Raw genomic sequence first — 18,519 nt, forward strand, 5'->3', positions numbered from 1 at the left:
TACTCCTGCATTGGGTACGTAAGGTGCAAACGTACCTGTCCTGGGGCTTGCTCCGTCGTGCAGAAGCCAGCACATGCCATTGTGCCGGTCTCCCTGACTCACAAGGAGGTGCAAACGTGTCTTAAGGCACATTTGTGACATTCCCGAGCTGGTGCAAGGGACTTGCGCTGGCCAAAGAAGAGCTTGGGATTGCGCTCAGTGGAACATAAGAATAAAAATCAGGCATGTCCCCTTGGACAATATGCAGAGAGCTGGTTCCTATTCTCCAGCTAACCACCATTAGGGATTGGATGAAAGGTTTTCAAAGTCAGTGTGGCCACTGGGGTCACAGCACAATCTATGCATGTCTACTCAGAAGTAAGTCCAATTGTGTTCAGTGGGGCTTACTCCCAGGAAGGTATGCATAGGATTGTAGCCTCAACGCCAGCACCTCTGGATTGAGCCACGTTAAGTTCTGTTTTCTTTTCACATCCATCCATGACAAAGAAAATGCACTCAAGATTCCTGTTTTTAAAACCAGAGGGAGGAGGGCAAAATAGTAGAGCTACTTGCATGTAGTAGTCTGCTCTTTTTGCATGGGAGGAAAATCCTGAGGTTCTAGAAGGAGGCCACATGCAAAGGGATTTCCTTTGGGCTGCTTCAGCCTGTCGGCAATAGACAAATTATGACTGTGTCTTAAACCAGAGTTTGTTGTTTTTTCTCAAGTGGTATGTCTGTGTGTGGTAGCAGCAATGGTGATGAGTTTCCCAGGCAGGACACTAGATCGGTGAAATACTTTGAATGTTTGATATATACTGTGGTCCTGGTGCTAGTCCCCGGGAAGGATGCAGGCCAGAATAAATTAGGAGGTAACCCTGAATTCAGCCAACATTTTGCTAGGAAAAGCTAATGGCTCATTTTTTTTATTGAACTGACTAGGAAACATTAAACTTTCCATGATAACTGACTCCCAGCCCAATCCAATCCACACTTTCCTGGGAATAAGCCCCAGTGACTTTAAGGAGACTTACTTCTGAGTAGACATGCATAGGATTGGGCTTTCCTACTCCTTTTAAGACCCTGTTCACCTCGGCATAGTGTCTTTTTAGTGGCTGTTTGCTAGTGTGTTCTGTAAGCCCTTTCTAAGATAGGGAACCCATTTATTTATTTTTTTTGCTACATAAACCACATTGTGGACTTTTGTTGTTGTTGTAGAAAAGTGTAATATAAATATTCTTAATAACAAGAAAAGCAGCAAGTGCTTGTCTAGTCGGAAGTCCTAATGTGTTCAGTATGGCTTTCCCCCAGGGAAGAGTGTACAGGTCCAACCTTGTTATACTTGGATTTTTTTATACACGGATTTGACTCGGCACAAATGGCCACTGCAAATGAGAAGGAATGCACTGATCTCTGGAGAAGGGGAAAAATGCACCCCTTTAAAATGCTTTTTTTACTGTTGTAGAGATTTTTATCTCAACATGATGAGAAGGGCCCTTTAAATTAAGGGAAAACAGTCCTTTAGAATAGTTAGAGGGCAACCAGCTGACAATCCATCAATCATTCTCTCTCCAAGACACCCCCCCCCCTTGCAACAAATGAATGAAAGATAATCCTTTCTAAGGGCCTGGAGAGATCCTTTCTAAGGTTTCCTTTCTAAGGTTCTAAGGTTCCTTTCTAAGGTTGTTGGATTGTCATCTCAAGGACTATATCTTAACATCACAAAGGTCAGCACCTCTGTTTTTAAATCACCAGAGCAAAGGAACTTGAATTGCTTTGCTATAGTGGGATTTTTGCCATTCAGTGAGTTCTGGGAACGGAACCCTTGCAAATAATGAGACTCAACCTGTATAGGATTGCGGCCTACATTTATGAGTGACTATTGCCTGTTCGTTGCATGCTTCCCAGCAATTCGCTGAGCTGTTGTGATGTCATAGAATGTACATAAAAATTCTATAGTCATTCAGTTTGGGGAAAAGGCTGTTGCTCGGTGTTGGAGCTGCTATTTTGTATACAGAAGGTTCCGGTTTCAAGACCTGGCAGCTTCTCCATGTAGGCCTGGGAAAGCCCCTTCTCTAGAACTCTGATGAGCTCTCCTGAAGGAGTAACTAATTCACGTTAAGTGGCTCTTGAGTCGGGTCCTTCTTGCTGCTCTTGCGGGACCTGGACGTGTTTCCAGTAAGCTTGTCCCATTTCCCTCTGTCTCAGTCCCTCTCTACTTGCTCCCTCTCTCTTGTTAGGTGTGATGGGTCCCTGGGCAGCCACTGAGTCTGGGTAACTGCTCTCAGGAACCATAATGGCCATTAAACGACTCTTATGAGCTGATTGGCACCGCTTGCCTGGACTTGTGGAGTCACATTGGAGGCAGCCCCGTGGTTGTCATGTGTTGGGGACTTGCCCGCCCCCATCTCTGGTTGATATGATAAATTGTGACTTCTGAGGAAGGAGATGCACAGTGATCCCTTGCTGTGGGGAGGCACTGACTGAGGTCTGGTGGCCCTGCAGCATTGGGCACTGGCATAAATGTGCACCATAGACTGAGCCCTGATTCCCAGGGATGGCTTCAGCTGAAAGACAGAAGCATAGCCAGCCATGTTAGGGCAGAAGAGTTCCAGCAGTGAACCAGGTTCCCCCAGGCCCGTCAGTGAATGTGCAAATTGGTGAATGTGCAGGTAACAGCTGTGGGCGGAACATAAGAACATAAGAACAGCCCCACTGGATCAGGCCATAGGCCCATCTAGTCCAGCTTCCTGTATCTCACTGCGGCCCACCAAGTGCCCCAGGGAGCACACCAGACAACAGGAAGACCTGCAAGGCCTCCTGGGAATTGTAGTTAAGAACATAAGAACAGCCTCACTGGATCAGGCCATAGGCCCATCTAGTCCAGCTTCCTGTATCTCATAGCGGCCCACAAAGTGCCCCAGGGAGCACACCAGACAACAGGAAGACCTGCAAGGCCTCCTGGGAATTGTAGTTAAGAATATAAGAACAGCCCCACTGGATCAGGCCATAGGCCCATCTAGTCCAGCTTCCTGTATCTCATAGCGGCCCACCAAATGCCCCAAGGAGCACACCAGATAACAAGAGACCTGCATCCTGGTGCCCTCCCTTGCATCTGGCATTCTGACATAACCCATTTCTAAAATCAGGAGGTTGCGCATACACATCATGGCTTGTACCCGGAAGTGAGGGGTGTGTGTACCTTTCCCTACTTTCCCGAATCTTTTCAGAGAAAGAGTGCACATTTGTGAAGATGTCAGCAAACCTGCCCTGGCAGTTGTTTAGTAAAGATAAAGTGTGTTTGCTGTAGCGTTTTAAGAGATGCTTCGTGACCGAATCACCTAATCAATCTTTTTCTTCTTTGTTTTTTGCTTCGGCCTTGACTTTCTCCCGCCTGCCAGAATCGGGGTCGCCTGGCTGAGAAGAGGACGATCCCCTTACCTCCCACCAGGACCCTGAAGAAAGAGCTGCCCTCCATTTTTTCACATAGCGACGACAGCGAGGAGAGTGACAAGGTCAACAGGCACCTCCCTGATGTCAAGCAAGAGGAGGATTTGCATATTAGTATCATGAAAAGAAGGTAAGCCCGGAGTGACAACAGCAGGTTGATTGTAAACGCTCTCTGAAGTCTGGGACTGCGAGTCGGGACACTGTGCAGAACTTTGATTTGAATGGCTTCCTGCCCCCCCCCCCTCGGCATTATTGGCTGAGCTCCTGCGTTGACGTAGGATGACTGTAAACGTTCTTGCTACTCAGGGGGAAACTGCCGACAGCAGAATTCTCATTGGTTTGGTGAGCTAAGATGCATGGGATACTGTGGTTCCAGCGCATGGTGCAAATAATGCAGTGTATAGGGGGAGAGTGTATGTGTGTGTGTGTATCTCACTCAGCGTGTTGGGTTGCGTCCTGAACAAAGGCACAATGGAATAGAAATCTGAGTGACAGTAATTGCACCAAATGTAAACTCCACCTGTCCTGAAAACCCAGGTGAGTCAACAACCAGGTTCTGCCCTACTTCCGTTGTTCCAAAACTGTTGGGCTGTAAAAACATCCAAGATGTTGCTGCACGCTCTGGCACTTCTTCAAGTTGTGAGAAGTCCCGTCTTTGTTTTCCTTTGGAGAAGAGAGCCCGGGAGACATGGCTGGCCCATTCGTGATGGGTGCGGCCACCTCAGGCAACAGGTTGGCAGGGGTGCCCACCCGTGCGCTCACTTGCCTCCCCCCCATCCCTCGGACTGGAAAAGGAAGAGGGGTATAGAGTGCTAGAGGAGAGCGGAGCCCTCTCTTCCCCCTCATACTCTTCTGCTCTGCCCCCCTACCTTTTCCAATCCAGGAATTTGGGGGAGCCGAAGTTGGCCAATCGCCAGGTAAGGGGTGACAGTGTTTGGCCTGCATTCTGAGGCACTAGGAGTCTTGGGCCAAATCTGACCAGAGATCTACAGCCATTCTGTAATATTTACCTTATTTACTTACACGCTTTCAGAGCGTGATACTATAGTCTTTCGAGACTGAAGGTTGCCAACAGGATACTTACACGTCTGCAAAGCAAAGTGGAGATAAGCGGTAGGGACTATGACAAGGCAACAAATACCCTGCACTGGATTTTCAGAAGGGAGACTGACCTGAACTCTGTTCCTAAGATGGTTTCTCCCCATCCGCTGACTCTCGGCTCTCTCTGTAAGTTCCAAACTGCAACTGTGTTTACACACACTCACAATCTCAGCTGGTGTGTGTGCGCGTGCGTGCATTTCCCCCAGCTCTGATGGGTATTGCATTCAAACCTAGATTGATTTCCAATGATCCCCCTGTCATTAGCTCCCGTTGAGGAAGCATCAACCAGCCATCCCGGGCTATTAACCAGCAATCCACCTCACAAAGAATAATATGCCATCAGCATAATAATATAGAATGGAAAATGGGAAGGCCGTGTATTCTGCTGCTAGAAATTCTGCCAGTGGAATGCAATGTATGGGACTGTTCTGACTGGTGGGTGGGGCAAAAGGTCAGACATAGATGGTTGACATCACAGCACAGTTTCTAGGAGGGCCTCGAAAGGCCATTTGTGACCCAGGAGAACATTGTAGGTAGTTAGTCTGGGCCAGGGGTGTCCAAAGTTTTTGGCAGGAGGGCCACATCATCTCTCTGACACTGTGTAGGGGGCCGGGGGGGGGAAAGAATCAATTTACATTTCAAATTTGAATAAATTTACATAAATGAATATATTAAAGATGAACTTATATGAATGAATGAAGGTCTTGTAATAGCTCAATGCCTATAAAAGGCCTTGCACAAAGCAAGGCTGGCCTTTCCTTTGCTGCTGCTGCTGCATCACAGGCGTGAAAGAGCAAGCAGTAGAGGGAGCCCTCATCCCACAGCTCACGCAAGAGGTCAAACAGTCACCCTCACGCTGAGAGCAGTTGCGTTGGGCCAGTGTGGGCTCCAACAATTCTCCAGAGGGCCAGAGGCTCATTGAAGACTGAGGGCTCCCTGAGGGCTGCATTGAGAGGCCTTGAGGGCCGCAAGTGGCCCCAGGGCCGGGGTTTGGGCACCCCTGGTCTGGGCTGTTGGCAGTTGAGGCAGGCGGTCCCAGATTTGGGCTTCTCAGATGGCCCTGAGAAAATGCACCGCTCATAAGATTTTGTAACTGCCAGGCGATAAAAGCATAATGTGTCAGCTTCTTGCTGCCCTTCCTCCTCCCCAATGTGTGTCATTACAGCAACTCTCCACCATCATCATCAGCGCTGTAATCATTGCCTGTGCTCGCTAAAGCTTGGATTCCTAGACAGGCCCTATCAAAAACACACAAAAACATAAAACCCCCACAATGAACTGGAAAGCACAAGCATGTAATTGCTTTCCTTGAGTTTTTGTGAGTGTGTGTGCACTGTCTGCGGGCAGCTGATGCCCTTCCCAAAGGATCTCCTCTATGCAGAACTCGTGCCAGGAAAGCGCCCTACAGGTAGACCACAGCTGCAATATAAGAACATCTGCAAGAGGGATCTGAAGGCCTTAGGAGTGGACCTCAACAAGTGGGAAACACTGGCCTCTGAGTAGCCCGCTTGGAGGCAGGCTGTGCAGCATGGCCTTTCCCAGTTTGAAGAGACACTTGGCCAACAGTCTGAGGCAAAGAGGCAAAGAAGGAAGGCCCATAGCCAGGGAGACAGACCAGGGACAGACTGCACTTGCTCCCAGTGTGGAAGGGATTGTCACTCCCGAATTGGCCTTTTAAGCCACACTAGATGCTGTTCCAGAACCACCTTTCAGAGCGCGATACCATAGTCTTTTGAGACTGAAGGTTGCCAACATGATGGGGTGGGTTACCTTCAGCAGAGATCTTGGCCCCTCAACCAGCCAACCAAGGCACATTGATAACTTGACCTGTCGTATGAAAACTGCTTCCTTCTGAGTTAGACCACTGGTCTGTCTAACACAGGGCCCAATCCTGTCCAACTTTCCAGTGCTGACGCAGCTGCAGTGCAGCCTCAAGGTCAGGGAACAAACATTCCCTAACCTTGAGGAGACCTCCAGGACTGCCCCCACCATCACAGGACGCAGCACATGCCCCATTGGCACAGTTGCATCAGTGCTGGAAAGCAGGGTAGGTTTGGGACCCCAGTATTGTCTCAATTGGCAGTAGTTTTCCAGGTGTACAGGCAGGGGTCTTTCCCAGTCCTGCCTGGAGATGCTGCCAGGGATTGAACATAGGACCTTCCACATGCAAAACAAGGACCAGACCACTCTCTACTTAGGTTTTGCTACTCGCAGCCTTCAGCTGTGGCTGATGGTTTATTAAACAAGGATGCCAATTTGGGTCATAGGCCTGCCCCACTTCTAGGCCCTTGCAAACCCACACATGGGAAGGAGCTAACCTGAGTGGCTCCAAACTGTTCGCCTGTCCTTTAATTACGCGTTTAATGCCTCACTCTTGCAACACAGTGCCTTGTCTCCCAAGGAGGGAGATATCTGAATAAACATTTTAATAGATACTTGGGTCCCCCAAATATAAAATGCCTTATCTGACATCTTTAATTACTATAATTGCTTGAACTCATTTGGTAGAAATGAGTAGCCCGGAAAAAAAAAAGGAAAAGAAGTAGTTAAACTGTTTGTCATGGAGCTGATCACTTGTTAAAGCAATTTCCTCTGAATTTTGTGTTTAGAAAGTGTATGTTAAAATGTGCAATGCAGAGGGGGCACCAGAAAAAAAATATTTTTGGGGGTAGCACAAGTAGGACAAATTGCTTTTAGTTCACCTCTCCCAAAATGCAGTTGGCCCATTCCATAGATGTATTTTCTCTGAAGTAAATCCTGTTGGCTTTGATGAAACTAACATTCAGATAGGCGCGAGCCTGCTTCTTCATTTTAATTTTCACTTTATGATTCTGCCGTATCATAAAGAGGGCAGTTTTGTGGAGGAGCCTGAACTGCTTGTCCTGGGACAAGCCTACATTGTGGTAAGGCACAGTGGTTAAGGTTATCAGTAAGAAATTCCTGAATTCACAGTTCCTCTTTGAACACCCTGGAGAAGGTGCTCTCAACAAGCTGCTTGCCCTTTATCTCAGCTCTTCCTCCTCTCTGCACCCCAAACTGTGGATCAAACTAGATATCATTGGAAGGATGTCCTTATTTTAAAATTCCTGCCATCTCCCTCCCGTGGCCCTGATCCGGATCTCAACCCTCCTTCCCCTGCTGCTCCTGAACTGGCTATGGACAAAGGAAAAAGAGTTCTGCTTGGCTTGTTTTTCCTTGGCAAATAGCTGCACTCAGAGGGAGATGTATGCAGCAGGTGGGGTAGGGTTAAGGATCCCCCTGCTGCCATCCTGACCCCATGAAGTTCCTGATTCAGCTGCTGTTTGGCGCTTAACATCAAGCTGTCAAGTTAAATATTGGGATATTTAGGCTGGCCTGACTTGCACGATGGTTGTAAGAATGACTGAGAGTATGTTGGCAGTATTGCATTTTATATATTGCTTTTTCCTAGCATTGCAGTGATTTTAAATAAAATTGCAAATGGTAGTTTTTTGTTTTTGCTTTTTTGAATGAGATCTTTCAATATGGAAAACTCAGATCATTTCATCCTGTATAGAATAGGCTGAAAACTGGTTGTAGGCTTCCTGGGCTTTTTGAGAGCCTCTTCCAACTGTTTGGTTGAGCATTCCAATTGCTCTGGGAAGGTTATTGGATGTAGAATGTTCATTCAAGCTTCTTGTTGGCATCCTTCAGTCTCGAAAGACTATGGTATCGCGCTCTGAATAGTGTTCTGGAACAGAGTGTCCTCTCCAGTGCGTAAAGTAGATATGGAGGGATCCCCCCTCTCCACGTCGCTGAAATGGTCCAATGGAAAGGCAGAAGCCAATATGGTTGGTTCCAGCGGCGTCGCAGGAGTTGCCAGAACGTGACTTGTGTTCAGCCATGAACTGCCTCAGGGACTCCGGCTGCGGATTTTGCCTGGAGGTTGACTCCTGAAGCCTCTTCCATAACTGGATGCAGCCACAAGGCAGTGGAGGTTTGGGATCAGAGTTTTCCTTCTCTCAGATGAGCTGCCTTCCCAGGTTGACGAGTCCCATCTACCCGGTGGCTGTTCAGTCGCCTCTTAAGACAAGTACAGCCAAACTGAGGGCCTATTCTTATCCCCAGCCCCCAGGGGAATCATTCAAGCTGCAGCTCCTGTAAGAGAAGTGGAAGGTCATCTTGAGGGAGAGAGGGGGTAGTCATCAGAGGATATAAGGTCAAAAAGGGGCTTCAAGTTGTTGTTAGGAAGGTGGGAACAGTGGAATGGGTGCTGAGGGCAAGGTGACAGAGAAGAAGGCCTAACAGGCAGTGGAGCAAAGAGACGGAGAGCCCGAGAGCAGGTGATTGAAGGAGAGGGCATGAATTGTTTATTTAAAGCCATCCCTGTACATAGCTCTTGATAAAGAATGAGAGGATTGGTCTCTGTCCCAAGGGGCTTACAGTAGGTATTGAAATAAAGAAGACAAGGGGGAGGAATTGGAGGCAGGGGTAAACAGGAAAAGAAGATGCAATGACTTCAGTTACCTGTGTTTTGGCTTCGTTACAATAGGATGTAGGAAACCTTTGAGAGTCGTATGGGCCAGGAGCCAAACAGTGTGTGTTTTTCTTCTTTTTTTTGGGGGGGGGAGATGCATTTCACATGTTGATTCATGGACTTTAGGTCCCCTAATAAAATATTTATTTGGCTATAACTTTCCCCCACTGTGATTTGGATTACGCAGTGCACATGTGTGCTGGACTGTGTGTCATTTGCGTGGAATCTTGCTTTCACGTGCAAAGTGACCCCCCAAAGGTAGAAGGGATCTGATGGAGCTGTCTTGCGTCTCCATCACAGGTATAACTCATTTTCAGAACAGTTATAGCTTAGTGGGAGACACCTGCTTTGCATGCAGGGAGGTCCCAGATTCAAACCTTGGCCTCTGAAAGACCCCTTGTCTGAAGCTGCGGAGAACTTTTGCCAGCCAGTGTTGACGATACTGAGCTAGATGGATAAATGGTCAGGAGGAAGCAGGCTTCCTATATTCACTCACAAATTTAGGCATATCCACCGCAGCCCATGTCAGCAGTGATAGAGCGCACGTTTCAAGCAGCAAAAGCCCTTGAACTGGGCTGATGGAAAATGTGCATTAGAAACAAGTTACGGGGTTAACCCTGTAAATCAGTATTTCAGCCTGCATAATCCTTGGGAGAAGCGCAGGCGGCTTTGTGCCGATCAAAATGCTTTTCTGCTGTCCCGCCAATGTGCTGGGAGCTGTACACGGCACAGCAGAGAGCTTTGTAGCCTTCTGATAGTCAGACAAGACAGAGATGGGGGAGAGGTTGGGGGCTCATCTGGGAAAGGCGTGGAAAGATTGATGGACGGGGTTAAGGGAGGGTCAGCTCTACATTTCAGAATTGCCCTTCTTTTGCAAGCGAGTGTGTCTCTGTGGTTTAGCGGGAGGAGTGTGTCTCCGCTCTCCTCCGTTCCACATTCTCTGCTCCCCCCCCCATTTCCTTTCCACTTCGCCTCCAGCAAACCAGGTCACCGTGCCGCTTCGGCTAGGCTTCCATCTTCTAATAGCAAAATTGCCATCCTCCGCGAAGGCTCTAATGGTTCACGGCTGTCAGTCTGTCAGGCACATCCCCGCGCTCTTAAGTGGAAAGCGATTTCTGACATCCCTGAAGGCCACTGCTCTTTGGCTTTCTAATTGATTGGAGTTCAAACCGAACCCGCTGCACACCCCCTACCCTCATCACATGTCTCTGGCACCTGCGAGATACAGCTAGGGAGAACTGGACCGTGCCTGTGACTTCACTTCCTCAACCTGTCTGCAGCGTTTCCGAAGCAGAACAAGTAGTCTTCGTCAGTGAATCCCTCTCTCCCCCCCCCACCTCTAGCCCCCGTTCTTGTGAGATTTTGTAGGGTAGTCTATCCTCTCTGCTCAAAACAACAATTCTCCAACCTGGATAAATTACAAAAGTTAAGCAGATACATAGCGTAGGCATCGATCCCACTTTGCCCTTTCTGTTCTATTTCTGCCACAGTTCCGCTGCCAGGAACCTCCTTGTCACCTTGCCTTAATGGGGCTGTGGTTTTCTAATTACTGTTATTTACGCTTTGTCCTGCTCACCCTCCAAGGAACTTGGGGCAGTGTACATGGTTTCCTTCCTCCCCATTTTATCCTTACAACAGCCCTGTGTGGTAGGTTCATACCAATCCTTGGCATTGGTATCCTGTCTTCCCGGTTTGCAAAGTGCTTCAGATGTGTTACTCTTTACAACCACTACGTAAAAGAAAGCGAGGCTTATTATCCCCATGCTGCAGATGGGGAAGACTGAGGTTGAGAGGGAGTAGCTTGTCTGAGACTGCTGAGTGAGTCCATGGCAGAGCTGGAGAAGTCCTGATCTGTTAATCAGTCTCTTGGCCACCAAGAGTGTGTGCCTGGCTTGTGGTCACCTGTTAGACTTATGGCTAAGAAGGGATTTGATGCTCTAGTCCAGTGGTTCTCAAACTTTGAGGGAGCTTTACTCCCTCAGTAGGTCTTTGCAGGGGAGGGGCAAGGACAGGGAAGTGATCCCCAGGATCGCGTCCCTAAGGGGGGAGTGAAGAAGGGATGTTTTCACTTACTTGGACTCACTACTGGAAACTACAGGAGGTGCGGGGAATCCAGGGCAGCCGTCCGCAGGGCTTCCTGAGGCTTGATATGGAGCTCTGTTTCAAGGTTCCAAGCCTTGGGGAGCCTTGTGGAGGGGCTGCACTGGGCTCCCTTGCACCTCCAGCAGCCTCCAGCAGCCCTCACTGCATCCAAGTAAGTGAAAGCACCCCCCTTAGGGACACAATCTTGGGGATCGTTTCCCTAACTCTCCCCCTCCCCCGCCCCTTAAAGGGATGGGGAAACGTTACATGAATTGGTGGGTCATGACCCACCAGTTTGAGAACCACTGCTCTTATCACTGTACCTAAATCGTGGGCTTTTGGGTGTCAACTTTTTGGGTGTCAAATAGAGAAACCAGTATGGTTCAGTGGGTGTGAAACTACAGTTGAACCCCTAGCCTGCTTGTCTGAGTCAGTGAAGGGCCCTCTTGGTTGATTGTGAAAGTTGCAAAGGGGAACAAGAATGGAGAGAGTGACCCTAGAGGTACTTAGCACTTCTCACTCTCTCTCTCTCTCCTTCTGTGCGCGCATGTGCTCTGGGATCATGGCAGCTTCTCCTAATATCCTTGGAACTTGTCTTCCTGCTCAGCTTGCTTTCTGAGGGTCTTTTGTGAGATTCAATTAGATAATCTTGCAGAGTGCTGTTATCTGTGTTTACAGGAAAGTAAGTCCCTCTATGTTCGGTGGACTTAGATTCTAAGGAAACATGGTCAGGATTGGAGCTTTAACCCATTTCTGCCCAGCCCACAATCCCTCCCCCAACACCGTGTCCAATGGATTGAAAATGCACATGCACAGTATAAAAAGTAGAATCAAATGTTTTGCAGTTGCACAAAGATCTCCCTGAGGTTTGCAATATGTGGGCATCCACTGCATGGGAACTGTTGTGTGCTTGCTGGGGGAAGGAGAGAAATGAATAGTAAAGGGACCTTCCCTACTCTTTCATTTGGAAACCCAGCTCCCCTAGACGTGACTGCAAGAGGAGGCCCCGCTGACCACTGTGGCACTGTATTCACTGCCATTTTTGCTTTTCCACGGTGCGCTTCTGTGACTCCCTAATAGATCCTCCTCCAACACAGCTGCCTGCTGCTTCATAATAATGACTGTCACTGTAATAAATAAAATACATTTAAGATCCGTCTGGGAAACGAGCACTGGATTTGATCCAGAGTGCCAGGAAGCGGCAGCCAGTCTAATGAGGGCTTAGATTTGATAGGGGGAGGAAATGGCTACTTGTGCTGCGGAACCGGTGGGGGTGCAGAGGGGGTGTCTGTTGGAGAAATCCCTTCCTAAAAGGGAGTTGGGGAAGCACTGTGTGTGTGTGTGGGGGGGGGGAGTGTAGTACAGTGGGAAATAGGATGAACATGTCACACAATTTTTTTTGTTCTTTTGGACTTTCCACCACTCCAGTTGTGTTTTGCACCTGACATTTCAGGAAGGACTGGTTAAAAGAGTCTTGATATATTTCAGAAAATATTTTCATATATTTTGTTTGGTGGAGAGGGTGCTTGTATTTTCCTTCCCTGGTTTTAAAACTTCTTGCTGTAGCTACTACCAGTGTTGTGGCTTTTAATGTTTAGGAGATGAAATCCCTGGTCACCTCTGAATATCCATATTGCCCCAGAGTGTAGTGTTGCCCCAAGGCGTTGTGGGTATTCAGGATGGCACCCCCATGGAGTTAGTGGCGAGAACAAAAGTAAAAGATGTTGAGCAGTTCTTAAGAAGCTACATGGGCACTGCAGCACACCCTTGACCCTTCAGTCTAGTATCATCTGCTTTAACATGCAGCAGGATAGGCCCAGGGTTTCTCCCAGCCATACTTGGAAGAGATGATGCCAAGGATTAATCCTGGGATCTTCATGCAAAGCAACTGCTCTGCCCTCCGCTATGGCCTCTTCTCTAAATATGAAAATAAATGGGGTTCCCAAAAGTAACCCAGTTTGTGTTGTAACGAACAGGCGGTGAACCAAATGGACCTTGTTAGTTCATGTTCCTGCTTGTTAAGAAATGAGTGTTCATCCGTAGTGACTAAGAGCTTGAACTGTTAACTGAGAACATTCCCCCAGTTCAGATCTCTGTGTCATGGGCTGAAGATAGAGACAGATGCTGTTTCTCAAAGGCAGTGGAATCTGTGTGTGGGGAGAGACTCTGCTTCCTGTAGTTTGATCCTTTTCTTTGATCCAGCTGTTCCCTCTGGTCAAAGAGGTTTTGCAGGTTTTTGCAGCAGTGCAACGTGGTATCAAAGCTGCCTGACCAGTATCGGACCAGTCCCTGCGTCCCTAAGAGCAGTTAGTAGCTCTCTATTCTAACGAGTTTCCACGGCGGCACAGAGGATGATAAAGTGGTCTGAATGTTGGTGTCATTCTGGGCTTTGTCATCCATGAATGAAAAAATTGGTGCGTTCCAATGGAGGGAAACGCAGACCTTGGACTTTTCCTTCCTCCATATTGGTATGAATCTGATGATAGAGTAGCACATGTGAGAGCTTCCTCTCTGCTCCTTCCTGGAAGTTCAGGGCAAGATCAGCTCTCAAGGAGCCACAGTTGCACTGGTTACCTCCTGATCCATCCCTTTCTTCGCTTACCTTGCATGTTTCAGCCAGTATCCAAAGCACCTGATTATCAATGTACACAGCTCTATTGCTTGGGGAAGGACTGTGACGCTAGAGCACCTGCCTGACATGCAGGTGGTGTCAGGTTCAATCCCCAGCAAATCCTCCAGGGAGGGCACAGAAAGATTTATATCTGAAACTCTGGAGCAGCGATTTTCAACCTTTCATCTCATGACACACTGACAGGGCACTAAAATTGTCAAGGCACACCATCAGGTTTTTGACAATTGACAAGGCACACCATGCTGCCAGTGGGGGGCTCGCATCCCCCTTTGGCCCTACTGAGAAATGACTTTCCCCCAAATTCCTGTGGCACACCTGTGAACTACTCACGGCACACCAGTGTGCCCCAGCACAGTGGTTGGAAATGGCTGCTCTGGAGAGTTGCTGCCAGTCTGAGCTGACAGTACTGGTGTAGGTGGGACAAGGGTCTGACTTAGTGTAAAGCAGCCGCGCCTTTTGGTTTTTTGATGCTGACCTTTTCAAAGATTTTAATATATATTTAGGATCAATAGCAACAGCCCATCTTTCTATAGTTGACTATAGTTAGAAATGGGCTATGTCAGACGGCCAGATGCAAGGGAGGGCACCAGGATGAGGTCTCTTGCTATCTAGTGTGCTCCCTGGGGCATTTGGTGGGCCACTGTGAGATACAGGAAGCTGGACTAGATGGGCCTATGGCCTGATCCAGCGAGGCTGTTCTTATGTTCTTAACTACAATTCCCAGGAAGCCTTGCAGGTCTCTTGTTATCTGGTGTGCTCCCTGGGGCATTTGGTGGGCCGCTGTGAGATACAGGAAGCTGGACTAGATGGGCCTATGGCCTGATCCAGTGGGGCTGTTCTTATGTTCTTAACTACAATTCCCAGGAAGCCTTGCAGGTCTCTTGTTATCTGGTGTGCTCCCTGGGGCATTTGGTGGGCCGCTGTGAGATACAGGAAGCTGGACTAGATGGGCCTATGGTCTGAGCCAGTGGGGCTGTTCTTATGTTCTTAACTACAATTCCCAGGAAGCCTTGCAGGTCTCTTGTTATCCGGTGTGCTCCCTGGGGCATTTGGTGGGCCGCTGTGAGATACAGGAAGCTGGACTAGATGGGCCTATGGTCTGAGCCAGTGGGGCTGTTCTTATGTTCTTAACTACAATTCCCAGGAAGCCTTGCAGGTCTCTTGTTATCTGGTGTGCTCCCTGGGGCATTTGGTGGGCCGCTGTGAGATACAGGAAGCTGGACTAGATGGGCCTATGGTCTGAGCCAGTGGGGCTGTTCTTATGTTCTTAACTACACTTCCCAGGAAGCCTTGCAGGTCTCTTGTTATCTGGTGTGCTCCCTGGGGCATTTGGTGGGCCGCTGTGAGATACAGGAAGCTGGACTAGATGGGCCTATGGCCTGATCCAGTGGGGCTGTTCTTATGTTCTTAACTACAATTCCCAGGAAGCCTTGCAGGTCTCTTGTTATCTGGTGTGCTCCCTGGGGCATTTGGTGGGCCGCTGTGAGATACAGGAAGCTGGACTGGATGGGCATATGGCCTGATCCAGTGGGGCTGTTCTTATGTTCTTGTTTCTAAGCCCCCCTCTTTTCCCTGCTACCCTTCCCCTTTCGGCGTTACTCGGAGTAGAGGATTGTGTTCCTCCAGTTGTGGAGGGACCCATCTGTGTGTTTTTATTAAACTCTTCCTAACTGATTCCACCTCGGGGGAGGGGGAAGCGGGGGAGTCTAAAGAGGAGCATCAGCCGTCAGGTTGCTGCTGCTGCTTCCCTGACAGTCTCTCTCTCTTTTTAATTATTAGTAATTTATAAGGAGCCATCTTGGTCCCTCCATTCCCACCAAGAGCTGCAGCTTGATAGCTGGCAAATTATTAGTAATTTGATTTCAATTGAATGAATAACCTGCTAAAGCGAAACATGCATTAGTCCCAGAAATCTAATTGCAGATAACACCATAGAAACTAGTGTCTTGGGGGGAGGGGGGGAAGAGAGAGAGAGCCATGCACGGCGCGAGCTTGGTTAAGCTACCTAGAAAAGAAAAAAAAAGGGAGAGAAGATAATTGGGACTTAATTTCATTTCTTACCTATTCATTTGTTTAAATGTGGGTGTTTAATTAGCCCCTGCTGCAGATAGCTGTGGTTGCCAAAGTACGAAAATGGGCTCTCCCCTTACCGCGTTACATCATTTCCCCCTTTGTTTAAAAGTCTTCGGTGCCTGCCTTGCAGGGCTCCGGTGTTCAGCCTCGTTGCAGCTGAATGGGTCAGCTACTTCCACACGGAATCTACGGTGGCCGTGAATTGCTCCAGCAATGCCCAGTCTAGGCAGGGCTGAGCCCATTGAAGGGTTTGGTGGAAGCAGATCCAGCAATGGAGTACAAGAGCAACAGGAAGGGACAGTGTGTGTGTTCCATGGTTTGAAGACTCAGAATCAGGCCCTAAGGGTGGTCTGAGGCAGGTCCTCGGGGAGCAAGCACCTTGATCCAAGCAAGCGTTTGGTGTTAACTGGGCCTGACTACCCTACTCAGGTCATGTCTCCTTGCCAAGGAAGGGAGAGCTTTGGAATTTGAGCTGCTCAGAGGCACTGAGCAGCCTCTGGTGTCATGGAACCCATGGCAGTGAGCCAGATCTGTGGAGTGTGGAGACCCTTGAGATCTAGCCGCTCTGGGATCTGCAACTCGGTTCTGCTCTTTGGGGGTCCTGGGTTGAGGTCTTTGATTGGGAGTGTGCATTTCTGGTGCTGTATTCAGGATGGGCTCTGTGCTGTTGGGTTGTGCTGCACAGCCAAACCCTTTTCCTCAGTGTCCAGGCTAGTCCTGCTGGTTTGGGTCACGGGAAGTGCCCTGTTATGGTACTGGCTGCTTCACTGAAGATGGGAACAATTAATACGTTAGCAAACGCAACGAGAGGTGGTGCAGTCTGACCAGGAGGGCAAAGGCATGCACATTTGGGGAGTGGGCAGATTTTTTTTCATACCACAGGGCATTGCTGTGGGAGAAGGTTTAGCCTTTCTGCCATTTGCGCTTCTTAGAAGAAAAGATGCTAGTAAAGCTGTCCTGCATGGGAGCTGTATAGTGGGGAGAAGCGCACAGCATTAAAAATAAGCATTCAATTAGGCAGAGAGAGAAGCCCGAGAGCCCTGGAGAGACCTGGAGAAGCCTGTCGGTGCAGAAACTTCTGAGATAGGTGGACCGCAGGCCTGGCTGAGTGGGTAGTGGCTACATTTGTCCCACTGAGGGTTGCTTTCTAGGCAAAGTGGTTGGGACTGGACCTCTAAGTTGGCTACTGACAGCGGTTCCTAATGTCCAGGATGCAGAAGCAGGTTGAGTCTTCTGTCAGGATTTTCAGGAGGCTGGTAGGCGGAGGTGGAGATCCAGAACACAGCGATCAGCCTGGTGACCTTGGCCAGCAGCCCTCTGTTGCTGGAAAGAGCACAGACACCCGATCTGTGCTTTGGGTGCCCTTCGGCTGCCTTGGGAGCCCTTTGGGGAGAAAGGCGGAATATAAAACGAATAAATAAATTAAAATCTGAAGCAAAAGCTCTAGATTTCCCAAGCGCACAGAGGAATAATCCCAATGGCCAAGCGGACTGCAGCCTGTGGGGTGGAATGGTCTCGCCCAAGGACTTGATCCCAGCTCCAAAATGGCAGGAGCTTGCTAGAGGCAGCCCTTGCAGCTTGCCTGCAAAAGACACAGTCCGTTGATAGCCAAAGACTTGAGGAGGCCAAGTGATGGTGCTAGAGCCGACAGCGGGGTGGTGCGGAGAAAATCTCGCCACCACTGCCTGTCGGCATCTAAATTTAGGCTTCCTCTTGTCTGGAATCTTGCCTCTCCAGCTTGTAGCGGAACGTGCAGAATTAATTTCAGAGGTGGGGAAAGGGCTAATGATTTATTTACAGCTGGAGGGAGGCGGGGATGTGGGGGAAGCAGTGTGTCACCAGACAGCATTTGGGCTTCCTCTGTTGTATGCCAGGCTTCTGCTTCTCTGGCTTCCCGCAAGCTTGTTGGATCGCTTTTGAGACCCAGTCTCTCCAAGCCACCAGTCCCCCTCCACTCTCCCTAGCATGTCCTTTTTAAACAAGGTGAGCCCACTTTGGCCTGGTGCAGAACTTAACATTTTCTGATCTCTCTGCATTTCTGAGATCAGGAGTGCCCCATGGGCTTGCCTCCTTGCTCCCTGGGGTCCTTTCTCTCCTTTTCCAGCATTAGATGTGCCAGCTCAAGGAATGTCTGGCGGTTTTTTAAAACCATGGTTCTCAAACCCTGGCTGCAATATAACCAGGGTTAGCAGCAAGCCGTGTGCAAACGTAGCACAACAAGAACCTACTGAGTACCTTTGGTTTCTGCACTAGGGTTGAGCTATCCGCAAATGACTACAGAATTTTGCTTTTTTCCAAAAGCTGTGATGTCATTTTTAGGCACCTGCAATTGAAAGCTTTCTCTCTCTTTTTCTCTTTCCTCTTCCTCTTTCTCAACAGGATACACGCACACTGGGATCTGAACATCTCTTTCCGCGAGACCTCTTGCAGGTACCAATTGTGGGCCAACTCTTTGTATGGTAGGCCAAGAGTTTATATAATACGTTAATTTTTTTTTTTTTTAAAAGCCTTTCTGGGGATGATCAAAGACCTACGATGGGCCGTTTTCAGGGGCACCCTGTGTGATTTTTGATTTCTTCTTTTTGTGCTGCTTTCCCTTTCCTTGTTGGTAGTCAGAACGAAGGGACGGGAGTGCTGCTTCTCTTTGAAAACCGATCCTAGGCAGGGATTGAAAGGATCATTTGCACAACCCAGTGTGCACAGTGTGAAT

General features: G+C 48.7%; 1 protein-coding gene across 1 annotated transcript in view; it reads left to right on the plus strand.

The window, feature by feature from the left end:
• Positions 1-18,519, plus strand: part of SAMD11 (sterile alpha motif domain containing 11) — a 173,534-nt gene that overhangs the window by 53,212 nt on the left and 101,803 nt on the right. Inside the window, exons 3-4 of the mRNA XM_066636968.1 lie at positions 3,378-3,556; positions 18,189-18,239. Coding sequence (XP_066493065.1) covers positions 3,378-3,556; positions 18,189-18,239 — 230 coding nt within the window. The remainder of the gene's footprint in view (positions 1-3,377; positions 3,557-18,188; positions 18,240-18,519) is intronic.

This window comes from Tiliqua scincoides, chromosome 9 (genome assembly GCF_035046505.1).
Source record: "Tiliqua scincoides isolate rTilSci1 chromosome 9, rTilSci1.hap2, whole genome shotgun sequence".
Taxonomy (NCBI): Eukaryota; Metazoa; Chordata; class Lepidosauria; order Squamata; family Scincidae; genus Tiliqua; species Tiliqua scincoides.